The 12,737-nt window shown below is 45.7% G+C and overlaps 2 protein-coding genes across 3 annotated transcripts in view; one reads left to right on the top strand and one right to left on the bottom strand.

The window, feature by feature from the left end:
* Positions 1-332: 332 nt before the first annotated feature.
* Positions 333-3,142, bottom strand: gpr34l (G protein-coupled receptor 34 like). 2 transcript variants are annotated; one of them, XM_061250044.1, is made up of 2 exons: positions 3,041-3,142; positions 333-2,386 (listed from the first exon to the last, which is right to left on the bottom strand). In XM_061250044.1, exon 2 carries the CDS (start codon positions 2,331-2,333, stop codon positions 1,302-1,304), a length of 1,032 nt encoding a protein of 343 aa, XP_061106028.1. In that variant the 5' UTR covers positions 2,334-2,386; positions 3,041-3,142; the 3' UTR covers positions 333-1,301. The 2 variants fall into 2 exon arrangements, with proteins under 2 accessions (XP_061106028.1, XP_061106027.1); XM_061250043.1 differs by having other exon boundaries at positions 2,874-3,070.
* Positions 3,143-9,373: 6,231 nt separating this feature from the next.
* Positions 9,374-12,737, top strand: part of mpp1 (MAGUK p55 scaffold protein 1) — a 22,008-nt gene continuing 18,644 nt past the window's right edge. The window contains exon 1 of the mRNA XM_061250002.1: positions 9,374-9,759. Coding sequence (XP_061105986.1) covers positions 9,637-9,759 — 123 coding nt within the window. The 5' untranslated portion in view covers positions 9,374-9,636. The remainder of the gene's footprint in view (positions 9,760-12,737) is intronic.

Raw genomic sequence — 12,737 nt, 5'->3', positions numbered from 1 at the left:
TTGATTTAGTTAGAGGATTTATTTTTTTAACCTTTTATTACTTGGTGGATGTCCTGATGAATGTTGTTTAAATAATATACCACTGTCAAATAAATATTCATTCTAAAATAATGAATGAAGAAATCTTTTTTTTCTGAAGCCACCAGCAGGAGGCGCTAATGCTCCAAATTCACAAGAGGAAATTTAGTAAAAAGACAATTTCCTGTGTGGCTAACAATCTGGCTTTCATCACAGAGGGAAGATGTTAGGGAACTTGCTCCTGAGAACCTTTTGTTTCATAATTCAATTTTTTTATTGTTAGAGCTGAGAAAATGTATAACAAAAACTCAATGGTGGCATTAATGTTTTATTACATTTGTGCTTCTTTTTTTTTCCATTTTAGCCATCAAATTATAGCTCACAAATACTGTACATTAGACGATACAAGGGTTGACCATGATTTAAATAAATACAAATTAAATCTAAATCAGTTAACAGGATATTTAAAACACTAGAATTTCTTTAGCTGCTTCGTGCCATGGCCTAAAACGGAAAGCATCTTTAAGTAAAAGTGCAGAGCTCAACAGTATGAAAAATACAAGAAAACACTGTGCAAATGAATGTTGAGTGGGTTCCCCAAGCATGGGTCCCAAATGCTATTTTGTAGGCGATGTTTCGTGGCGTCATGATATCGAAGGTCTTGCTTTTGTGGCAGTTCTGGTGGGCCCACCTTCCCGCGCGCGAGGCTGACGGTCGAGATGGTTAAAGGTGACACACTCACACACACTCTTTTGGGGAATCCTTCACACCACATACTTTCCAAAGGTCAAAGTTTTTCACTGGTGAAAAACATGATGATGATGTTTTGTCTTTTGTCATAGAAAGTGAGTAACATGCTCACACACAAAAAAAAACAACAACCATGTTCTCTCGAGGTGAATCTCTTTTAGCAAAGCCAGGTAAAAATGTGATTCATACAAACACGCTTCAAATGATTTTAGACTAACAAAATATTTTACAAAATATGTTTTCAAAATTATATACAAATATATAACATTTATAAAACTTTACAGTACATGGAATATTGTACAGCACAGTTCCTGTGATCTACCATCCTGCTTTTATGGTTTCACTCCAAACCTAAGAAAGCGCACCTCACTCGACAGCTTGAGATCTTGTTGAGCTGCTAATTAGCAGAATCAGCTGTCAAATGAAGGTTGAAGAGGAAACCTACAGGGTGGTAGAGCTCCAGGAAACAGGGTCGGCCATCTTTGGGCTTTTTGCGGAGCCGAAGCCCGGGAGACGCCCTCGGAGCGGCCCGCTCACATTTCCGTGACGGACTTCACCACGCTGCTTCGCCTCCGGTTCATGGCGTACATCTTCTTGAACTTGCCCTGGACGACGCAGATGATGGTCTTCCGGAAGGTGCTGGACAGGAAAAAGTAGATGAGGGGGTCCAGGCAGCTGTTGAGGGCCGAGAGACAGAGGGCCAGCTCGTTCAGGAGGTGCAGCGTCTGCTTGGCGTCTACCTGGGAGAGCATGTCCTCCTGGGAGCGCACGCCCAACTGGGCGAGCACATAGGGCACGCGGATGGCGTGGTAGGGCATGAAGCAGACGGTGAAGATGACCGGCACCACGAACGTCTTCACGATGACCCGCCTCTTCTTGCGCCGGGCCTGCTCGTCGTTGCCCAGCGAAATGGACCAGAGCTTCACGCTGATCTGCCCGTAGGAGCCCAGGAAGCCCAGGGCCAGCACGTAGAACAGCGCCACCGTGACCAGGTTGATCACCGCCCCGGAGGTGCTCTTCCGGTGGAAGTGGAAGCAGATCTCCTCGCAGGGGCCCTCGGGCCTGCCCCCCAGCAGGAAGGGGAGGGTCCCGCAGACCAGCAGCGCCCACACGGCGTAGGACACCTTGCGGCTCCACTCCACCTTCTGCACCCGGAACACCCAAACGGGCTTCATGATCTTCAGGTAGCGGTCCAGGCTGATCAGGCTGAGGAAGAGGATGCTGGCGTACATGTTGACGTAGAAGAAGGTGCCCACCAGCCTGCAGACGAGGAAGGGGCCGCGCCGGTGGTGGTAGTAGATGCGCAGGGGCAGGCAGAGCACCAGCAGCAGGTCGGCGGCCGCCATGTGCCGCATGTAGACGGAGATGGAGGAGCGGGAGCGGGAGCGGAGGAAGAAGACGGCCGTCGCCACGGCGTTGCCGAGCAGCCCCAGGACGAAGATGACGGAGTAGCAGGCGGGCAGAACCCGCGTCAGGAAGCCGTCCTCGACGGCGCAGCTGCTGTTGCTGTGGGAACCGCTGAGGTTCGCCGGCGGTGCAAGCGTCTCCGTCGCGTTGTGGGACATACTGAGCTTCTCACGCGCCCTCTGGTACAGTCACAGACGTGATGGCAGACACGCTGCAGCAACGATGAAGAAAACAATGAATATTACACACAGTTACAATTACAATTACAATTACAATTACAATGAGGAAATTGTATTTCATTCCACAATTTTGAGAGCATTGCTTTTTTTTCAGAACATTATTACATTACATTACATTATTGCCATTTTGGCATTACATTACATTACATTATTGCCATTTGGCAGACGCTCTTATCCAGAGCGACGTACAGTTGATTAGACTAAGCAGGAGACAGTCAGACCACAGTGAGAGACTCCTGACCCAGACAACTTCATCAGGACTAGCCCAAAAATAAAGACCGGAGGAACACACTGAGCTCAGAGCAGAACACACCGCTTAACGAACAGAGACACCTACAAAACCTTCCTCAGAGTCGAAAAACTGATCACAACGGAACAGAACATAATTTCCCTTATTTTATATTTAAGTTTTCTGGGCAAACAGTCTTTTACTATAAGATATTATGCAAATTTACCCACCGGATTAAGTTTCCTTGCGGGTGTTTCTTATAAGCAATTATTATTTACAAAATAATAAAAACTAGACAAGGCACATTCTAACACTACGCAGCTTCCAGGAACTAATGAGTCCAATTGTGGAAAGTGTGGATCCGGCGATGGCGCTGGGTCAACACGGTCGGACTCACCTCAGCGACTGGCTCTGTGCAGTCTGTGCTCTGCTCTGACATCGGGTGCCTGGAGCCGCAGGTGCGGGATGCGTTCGTGCAGAGCGACCGCAAGTAGGAAGGGCGTCTGAAAGCTGACGCTCATATTCTTCCGAGCGCTGAGTGGCCTGCCCACAGCTCAGCGGGGACTCCCCACATTTCCATTGCGCTCAGAGTACATCAGCATGGGGCAGTAGCTGGCTCATACGGGCATGGGGGCAAACGCTCGATCATATTAGCATGGGGCAGTAGGTAGCTCATATTAGCATGGGGGCAGTAGGTAGCTCATATTAGCATGGGGGCAGTAGGTAGCTCATATTAGCATGGGGCAGTAGGTAGCTCATATTAGCATGGGGGCAGTAGGTAGCTCATATTAGCATGGGGGCAGTAGGTAGCTCATATTAGCATGGGGCAGTAGCTAGCTCATACGGGCATGGGGGCAGTAGCTGTCTCATACGAGCATGGGGGCAGTAGCTAGCTCATACGAGCATGGGGCAGTAGCTAGCTCATACTAGCATGGGGGCAAACGCTCGATCATATTAGCATGGGGGCAAACGCTTGATCATATTAGCATGGGGCAGTAGCTAGCTCATATTAGCATGGGGACAGTAGGTAGCTCATTGTTAGCTCGGGCAGTAGCTGGCTCATATTAGCATGGGGACAGTAGCTGGCTCATATTAGCATGGGGCAGTAGCTGTCTCATACGAGCATGGGGGCAGTAGCTAGCTCATACGGGGATGGGGGCAGTAGCTAGCTCATACGGGCATGGGGGCAGTAGCTAGCTCATACTAGCATGGGGGCCAACGCTCGATCATATTAGCATGGGGGCAAACGCTCGATCATATTAGCATGGGGGCAAACGCTCGATCATATTAGCATGGGGCAGTAGCTAGCTCATATTAGCATGGGGACAGTAGGTAGCTCATTGTTAGCTCGGGCAGTAGCTGGCTCATATTAGCATGGGGCAGTAGCTGTCTCATACGAGCATGGGGGCAGTAGCTAGCTCATACGGGCATGGGGCAGTAGCTAGCTCATATTAGCATGGGGACAGTAGGTAGCTCATTGTTAGCTCGGGCAGTAGCTGGCTCATATTAGCATGGGGCAGTAGCTGGCTCATATTAGCATGGGGCAGTAGCTGGCTCATATTAGCATGGGGCAGTAGGTAACTAATAGTTAGCATGGGGGCAGTAGCTGGCTCACATTAGCATGGGGCAGTAGCTGGGTAGACCAGGGACAATCAAACCACAGTCCTTGAGGGTTAAGAACTGCTGGTTTCCCACCGTCCCTTTACCTGGGAGTCAGGTATGAAGACAGGCTGGCCAACCAGTAAATTACCTGGGAGAAAAGAAAACCTGGGCTGGATTTGGATTCAAGGACCAGATTTGAGGATGGGGTACACAGTAAGTACACAAACACTGCAGATTCAGAGTATGTAACTATCACAGTGTTCATAAACACTGAAGATTCATAGTGTGAAACTATTACAGTGTTCATAACCACTGAAGATTCAGAGTGTGAAACTATTACAGTGTTCATAAACACTGAAGATTCAGAGTGTGAAACTATTACAGTGTTCATAAACACTGAAGATTCAGAGTATGTAACTATCACAGTGTTCATAACCACTGAAGATTCAGAGTGTGAAACTATCACAGTGTTCATAAACACTGAAGATTCAAGAGTGTGAAACTATCACAGTGCTCATAACCCAGGTGTTTGTAAAACCAGGAACAAAAATTTGCTGTTTGATGTGACAGTCAATGAAACAAACAATGAATTTTGACGATACAGTATATCACTGAACCAGAGGTATATTGTGCTTTATGTAACAGTAACAGTAATCTTACTGTCTTAGATCATTTCGTCTCTTGCACTGAAAAAGTGAATTGATCATTATCACGCCCTTGCAACTTTCAAAAGTACAATAGTTTGACCTGACCTTTCTATATGGTATTATTCGGCTTTTATCCAGCACGGTGAGGCCATTCTTCAGAGAAACATGAATATAAAATGCACAGCAAGCCCGTACCTGAAGATTACTATCAGTCACAGAAAAGGAAATTGGCTAACTGCTGAAGCTAAGCAGCCATACCACCCTGTACCCTTATCATGGCTAACCGCTGAAGCTAAGCAGCCACACCACCCTGTACCCTTCTCAAGCTGTGTACAAAATTGCCTACACTTACATCCTTAACATGTTATAATAGCTGAAGATCACTAACAGGTACCTTCTGAGACCGCAGTATATGTTGCTCAGTTAGAACATGGAAATGTGGTTTATTTATTATCGCAGTAATTATCACAGTTCTGAGGTACTGAAACCCGGCTGGGAAGCCTGTCGCATTTCCTGTCGCTGCTGAGAATCAGTCTTGTTCATATCCAGTTAAAACCACAAAATTTAAAAAAGCACATTGTTTGTTCAACTATAAGCTGTTCATCAGAAGCCACCAGGGGTCTTTGCACGGTGTGGAGGCCCTGTGCACTCTCCTGTTATGAATGCAGCACAAAACAACTGCATTATCCCTGCAGCAACTACCATCTCACGCATGCACAAAACAACTGCATTATCCCTGCAGCAACTACCATCTCACGCATGCACAAAACCAAAGAGCTGCAGCAACTACCATCTCACGCATGCACTAAACCAAAGAGCTGCAGCAACTACCATCTCACACATGCATGCTGCAGGGTCACTCTAGGCTGAGCTGCAGAGGGCATGTATTGTATGTTACCAAATCAAATAAAGCAACATACTGTCTCCGGTCCATATCTTCACAGAAACACGATGATTTATGCTCATTTATCTTTCTGGGGGTGAATTGAATGCAAAAAGAGAGGGAACACCCTGCTGCTTCCAGGAGGTGCTTATGAAAGGGAAGGAAAGCCCAGCACTCTTCATTCTGAAAATTACGTTTATTTATTTGGAACACTGCTTTCGTGAGGATGTGGCAGTAAATATTATTCATTTTGCTCTTATGATCTATTGCGAAATACAAGGTTGTTAGGCAACACGAAAAGCAGAATCATGCACGGTGCAGTCCGTAAGTATTTAAACAGTGTCGCAGTTTTAGTTGCGTTGACTCTATACTCTGTGAGGGAATGGCAGCCCTTTTTAAACATACTAACATTCGGTGGTGACCTGTGGTTTACTCATTCTTTTTTCAGGTAACATGAAACTGGGTCAGTTAATTCGAAAACCAACCTGTCTTAAATGAATGACCCGGCTACCTTTTGGGGAAACAAAAGTAATCGGACAGTTGGCTGCTCAGCTGTGGGTCATTGTATCATTAGTTCATGAACAAGAAAGCTGACGAAAGGTCTAGAGTTGATTCTGTTGCTACTATCTCCCAACATTTATTATTATTATTATTATTATTATATTTGTTGTTCAGGTACTACAAGCTAGTCGAATAATATATATTATATATGTATATTATATTATTGGCATTTGGCAGACGCTCTTATCCAGAGCGACGTACAGACGTACAGATTAGACTCAGCAGGAGACAATCCTCTCCTGGAGCAATGCAGGGTTAAGGGCCTTGCTCAAGGGGCCCAACGGCTGTGCAGATCTTATTGTGGCTACACCGGGATTATCCCAGTCAATTACCTTAACCACTACGCTACAGGCCGAATAATAAAACAATAACAGCTTTTAAAATGTGCTAGCTTTACCTTGGGAGCCAGATAGCTCAAAACAAATGATCGACCTGCATCATTTAGCCAAATGTTGCAACATAATCAAGCACAGCGTCATCTGCAGTATATCATATTGTATACCGTTTAAGCAGTGGCAGAACACAAGGAATACAGTCAGAAAGGTTCTGCCGAGATCCCACAACAAACTCTATACAAGCTTTTTATGAATAACATAACTTGCTTTCATAACATGACATAACTCCGCTAACCTTAAGTCTATGTACGGCCCTGCTTACTCTCACTGCCCTGCGGAGGGAACGGTGAGAAAAAAAAAAGGTTTTACGGTCAGCTGCTACGTTCGCAAACAACACAGAAACTCCTACGGCTGGCCACAGAGACCAATATTATTACATTCATCACAGGCAAACTAGTTTCCTAACCTTTAAGCAACGTAGTGGTCTTTTCCCAATCTGCGTACACTCTCATGTACGTTTTCATGTACGCAGATGTGTTATCTGGTGCCCACACTAAAATACCCTGGGGGGGCAGCATCACCACAGTGCCAACAGTGACCATCAAAGCCATTTCTCCTTTCAGTGGTGACGTGTGGTTTACTCATTCTTTTTTCAGGGAACATGAAACTGGGTCAGGTCATTCTAAAACCAACCTGTCTTAAATGAATGACCCGGCTTTATATTTTCACACACAAAATACACTCGGTGCCCACTTTATTAGGTAGACCTGTACACCAGCGGGTTAATGCTAATATTTAATCAGCCAATCAACCTCAAATTGGATAGGCTACAGCAGCAGAAGACCAATATATCAACAACAAAAAAAAGTTGAATAAATACCTCATTGAGTGTATGTCAAGTGGAAATAAATACTTAAAAGTGTTATTTAAAAAGTGTTATTTACATGCCAAGAAATTAGGCCTTACATTTTCACATCAATTCTTTTCATATTTACAGAGAAATCTGATCTTCATGTGCAGTAGGTAATTGCTGTAGCACACTTCCACAATGCTCAAACCATAGAAAGGCTTATTCTATTTTACTCTTTAGCCTTTGTAACATTGAATTGAAGACCTTTTTGCAGTTCTTTCGGTTCTGTAAAAGACAGCCAGAAAAAAGCCACTTCCTGCGTGGGCCAGATCATGTAGCTAACCTGCACAGCTGTAGATAAGCACCCCCAAACAGACAGAGGAAGGGGCTTGTGAGCAGGTCGGTCTTTCAGACTGACTCCACCTGCAGGCTGAACTCTATGTTCATGAATATGCTTGTAGGCAGCTAGCTAAGGTACATGCCTGGGACCCGGAAGGTTGGTGGTTCAAGCCCCAGTGTAGCAACTACATATAAATTATTATTATTGTCATGGATATGCCTGCATGTTAGAGACAAATCTCATGTCTCCACCATGGGGGAAGTGTGTGGAATAGTCACAGTGTCCACTGTAGGGGAAGATGTGGAACAGTCATGGCCTCCAGGGCAGGTATATACGTGCACAAGATTCACCTGGGCAAGTGCAAACAGGCCAATCACAGAGGAAATTTAAAATAATTACAAAATAAATGCAAAATATTGAATCCCATGGCACACAGAGAAAATTGTAAAAATAAATATGCATCAATTATATAAATAATCATATAAACGCAGCAATATATGAGTCAACAAATTGTGAAAATAATTCAATAATTAGAGAGAGAATTAGAGAGAGATGGAATGACGCGCGTCCAATGGCTGTCCGGCTTTCTGAGACCTTGCGTGGAAATATTGTTTCTTTAGCGCTGGGTTTAAAATCGAGCGGCACGTTTGACTTGAAGTCTTCAACATACGCCGGTTTTCACCCTCAAGAGTCATGGCTCAAATAGCCCACGTGACCGTGTCAGTCACGACATGTAGGGGCGGCGATGGGGGTGGAGATAGAAGGCATTCCAGGTCAATAAATCTGCAAATTCGCCGTGGATGGCGATACTTTGTTTAACCAATATGTGGCAGCAAATTCCATTGTATGAGTACACTATATAATAGCAGGCTACCCTTGCCAACGGCAAAAACATCTTACTCTGTATATTGCATTTCTGTTCAGTTTTACAATTGCATAGATATTTGAATTAGTGAAGCACAAGAAAATGAACATCATGAACGTCACGAGCATCATAATGTGAATGTTGAATTTCTTTTCAATTCTACATATAATCCACGGACACATACATTGACACAAAATATAGAGAGTACCTGGGATGTGTTACGAATGTGTGCAGTCTGAGGTTTTGAATAAGGATTGTGGAGATACAAGGGGCATAACTATAGCGTCATTGGACCTGATAAACGGACTCGCAGTCGGTAGAGTGCTGGACTTGTGTGGTATTACTCAGCTTAAACAACAAGCCTGGTCGTATCATTGCGCAATAAAACAGCTGCATTATATGTACAAAAATAAGCTACTGATGTATTTGTGGGAAACACCATCGCGACAGGGGTGGCCTGTTTTCTGACAAAAAAAAATGAACTTTACTGGTGTGCGGCGCTCACAGAGTGCTTCGCGTAAAACAACAACCCGGTACAGACAAGAATAGAAGCAACTGCGCCCAGCGCGCGGGACCGTGCTCACGCGCGTTGCTGCAGCGCCTGCCCCCCGCTTCACGCAGCCTTGGTAGATTCCCGTAGCTTTGTCAGCACCACGTAACTGTTCCAAGGAAGCTGCAGTAATCCGCCCCCCTCCATCATATAAATGTCTATTTGCTTTGTCAGTCGTGTCCCAGCAGTACAACCTCTGATTTGATCCGAACTTAGGACTTTTACCCGTGGCCGTGCTTTATCAGACTGCCACGGTTCCTTATCGGTCTTTTTCCATCTCACCGCGACACCTGGCCAACCTCCTGCGAGGCTTGAGCAAGGGCACCTCTGGTTTGTTGTTGTAGCAGTTAGGCAGTTAGGATGACATTAAAATCTAATAAAAACGAGCCGGCAGCCGTGTTCGAGCGGGTCAACAGCGTCCGAACGGCGCTCTCTGACCTATACCTGGAAAAGCTGCTGCAAAACAAGCCGAAGTCAGAGAAGGTAAGATGTTTTGGAGCTGATGATCTAGCGTGCTTTAAGCCACTTCCTCTCCGTGCGATTTCAGACCAGTGGTTAATTGCATCTGACAAATTGGCTAAATTATACTCGGATAATTAATATCTATTATCTTGGTTATCACCACTTCCATGTGTAGAATGATTGAGTGCTTGGTATCTGGTATACTCGAGAAATTGTGCGTAAAGGCATCCAGTATGCAGCCTACCTCGACTCCTTTTGGCAGCACAAGGTCGAGATGCGCTGGTTTGTACTGGAACTACCCGGTTTAGCCGGTGATGGATATCACTATATAGAGAACTTTCGTTCACATCTGGCGTGCGCTGTTTTGGGCATTTGCGTTCATTTCAATTCTTATAAACATGACCTATCATCTTTATTTTTGTGATGTCAAGATGATAATGCAATATGGATTTTTGCTTTACATTGTTTATGGAAAAGAGGAAGTCTTGCACATTTTCTCAGGTCCACATTAAAGCGTAACAGTTAGTCTGGTGGTTCGGAAGTTTGTGATGGATAACTACAACAGTGACGTGTTTACAGAATTAGTACTGCTGGCAAGTCGAGTCGAGTCGAGTCAAGAAAAATATATTTGAAAGAATAGAGGAAGGACAAGGCAACTGGTAAATCGTCCGAAGAAGTAGAAATGAACTGGTGTGAGGCTAGTAGCCTACTGCACAAAACGTTCTCACAGTGTTACGACATTGGCAGAACATTCCAGCAACATTGTGAGAACGTTTTGTGTCAGTTGGGTGGTCAGTGCGCCGCACTCTCGCGCTAAATGTTCCCTGCGCGTTCTCCTACAATTACACGGCTGATGTGCCTCGCGCTGCCCACCGGGAGTTCAGCTCTCACTGTGGCACGTGAGAGTAGCGCTCACGACTCGCGCGACCACTGAAGCTAATCAGTGCATGGAGCCTTTAGGCGTCAGAGGAAACTGACGGTCACTCAAAACATTTAAATATGGCACCTTCTGATGGCAGTTGTAATTGTCCTTCGAGGAATGGTGCCCGTAGTCAGCGCGGAAACGCTGAGAGTGCTACTTCATTAAATACATTTTGCCATCCTCACCCATACAGAGTGTTTTGATGGCGTTTTGATGTGTGAGGTTTTTATATTCTTCTCTTTAATAGAACAGAAAGCCTCAGGGGCGGCTGGCAGGCGGGTGATGGATAAGCCTTCCGCCAGCCTTTGTTTTCCTCTAAGTGGTATTTCAGGTTGCAGTTCCTATGAGGAGAGGTCTCTCGGGGCTAGGGGTAAATTGGGTGGAGAACAATGAGTGTTTTCTGTTGACTGCTTAGGCTGTACCTGCTGAATGGCCAGCCCTGAGCAGTAAACAAAGAGGTTTAATCTCCCAACTGTGGTACTCAGGCAGAGTAAGAACTAAAGAAAATTAAAGGAAGGGAAAGCGGTGTGTGTGTGTGTGTGTGTGTGTGTGTGTGTGTGTGTGTGTCTGTGTGTGTCTGTGTGTGCATGTCACTGGAAGCATTCACTCACTGAGTCATGAACCAAAGCAGATTAATTTTCATGTTCTAAAAAACTGCTGACATCCAGGAGTAGACATGCCCATGGCAAGTTTCTTCCAGGAGTAGAAGTGAAAGAAGGCACAAGACTGCGGGTGTTGGGCCACCCTGCCACGTAAGCAAATATCAAACAATGAAACACATTTCCACACAAAACTCTCCGTTGTCTCCTCTCCGTCTCTGTTATGCCTACCTGGCTACAGCAAGCCCCTGAACATGTTAATATCATTATTCACTAATACACATATTTTAACGTGATGTAACGCCAAATTCCAGCTGGAGAGGACAGCAGAAAGACGACATCAGACATGTTGAGGACTGTAGTCCTCATACAGATGGGTGTTTGCGTTTGTGCGTCTCGCTCAGAGCTGGAGTACTGCGCTGTCACTGGAGGACTGGAGAAAGACCTCCATCTGCCCAAAGGAACTGTGGGACATGTAGTCTAAATTGCCACCTGCGGTCTGAGCATGTGCAGATCAATAGAGTTAATGTGCCTCGTTCCTTCAGAAATCCCATTCTGCAGCTTGGCTCGGTCATGAAGTAAATAGATTATATGTTAATAAGCGTAGAGAGATGGTCTTCATTCTTAACTATGCTCTTCCCTGTCATATAGGACACAACTTATTTTTCTGGAAAGACATCTACTGCCCAACAGTAATGGTACTAGAGCATTTAGAAACGAGAGTCTAAAAAACAGATTAGAAAACAACCAAACCTTGCCAAACAGAAAACTAATCATGAACGGCCAGTCCTCGGATGTGTGTTAATGACAGATGTGTGTTAAAACTCTGCGTTCCTGCATTTCCCCTGCCCTGTCAGAGGGCCATGTGCTCAGTATAGAGTCAGAGGGCCATGTGCTCAGTACAGAGTCAGAGTCAGAGCCATGTGCTCAGTACAGAGTCAGAGTCAGAGCCGTGTGCTCAGTACAGAGTCAGAGGGCTGTGTGCTCAGTACAGAGTCAGAGCTGTGTGCTCAGTACAGAGTCAGAGCTGTGTGCTCAGTACAGAGTCAGAGGGCTGTGTGCTCAGTACAGAGTCAGAGCCGTGTGCTCAGTACAGAGTCAGAGGGCTGTGTGCTCAGTACAGAGTCAGAGCCGTGTGCTCAGTACAGAGTCAGAGCTGTGTGCTCAGTACAGAGTCAGAGCTGTGTGCTCAGTACAGAGTCAGAGGGCTGTGTGCTCAGTACAGAGTCAGAGCCGTGTGCTCAGTACAGAGTCAGAGCTGTGTGCTCAGTACAGAGTCAGAGCTGTGTGCTCAGTACAGAGTCAGAGCTGTGTGCTCAGTACAGAGTCAGAGCTGTGTGCTCAGTACAGGGTCAGAGGGCTGTGAGCTCAGTACAGGGTCAGAGTCAGAGGGCTGTGAGCTCTGTAAAGCTTCGGCTTGCTGATGGATCTGGGCTTTTGTCAGCGTTCCTGCTGCACAGGAAGAGGAAGTGGCAGAG

The sequence above is a fragment of the Conger conger genome, chromosome 7 (genome assembly GCF_963514075.1).
Source record: "Conger conger chromosome 7, fConCon1.1, whole genome shotgun sequence".
Taxonomy (NCBI): domain Eukaryota; kingdom Metazoa; phylum Chordata; class Actinopteri; order Anguilliformes; family Congridae; genus Conger; species Conger conger.
This window is presented reverse-complemented; position numbering and strand designations above follow the sequence as displayed.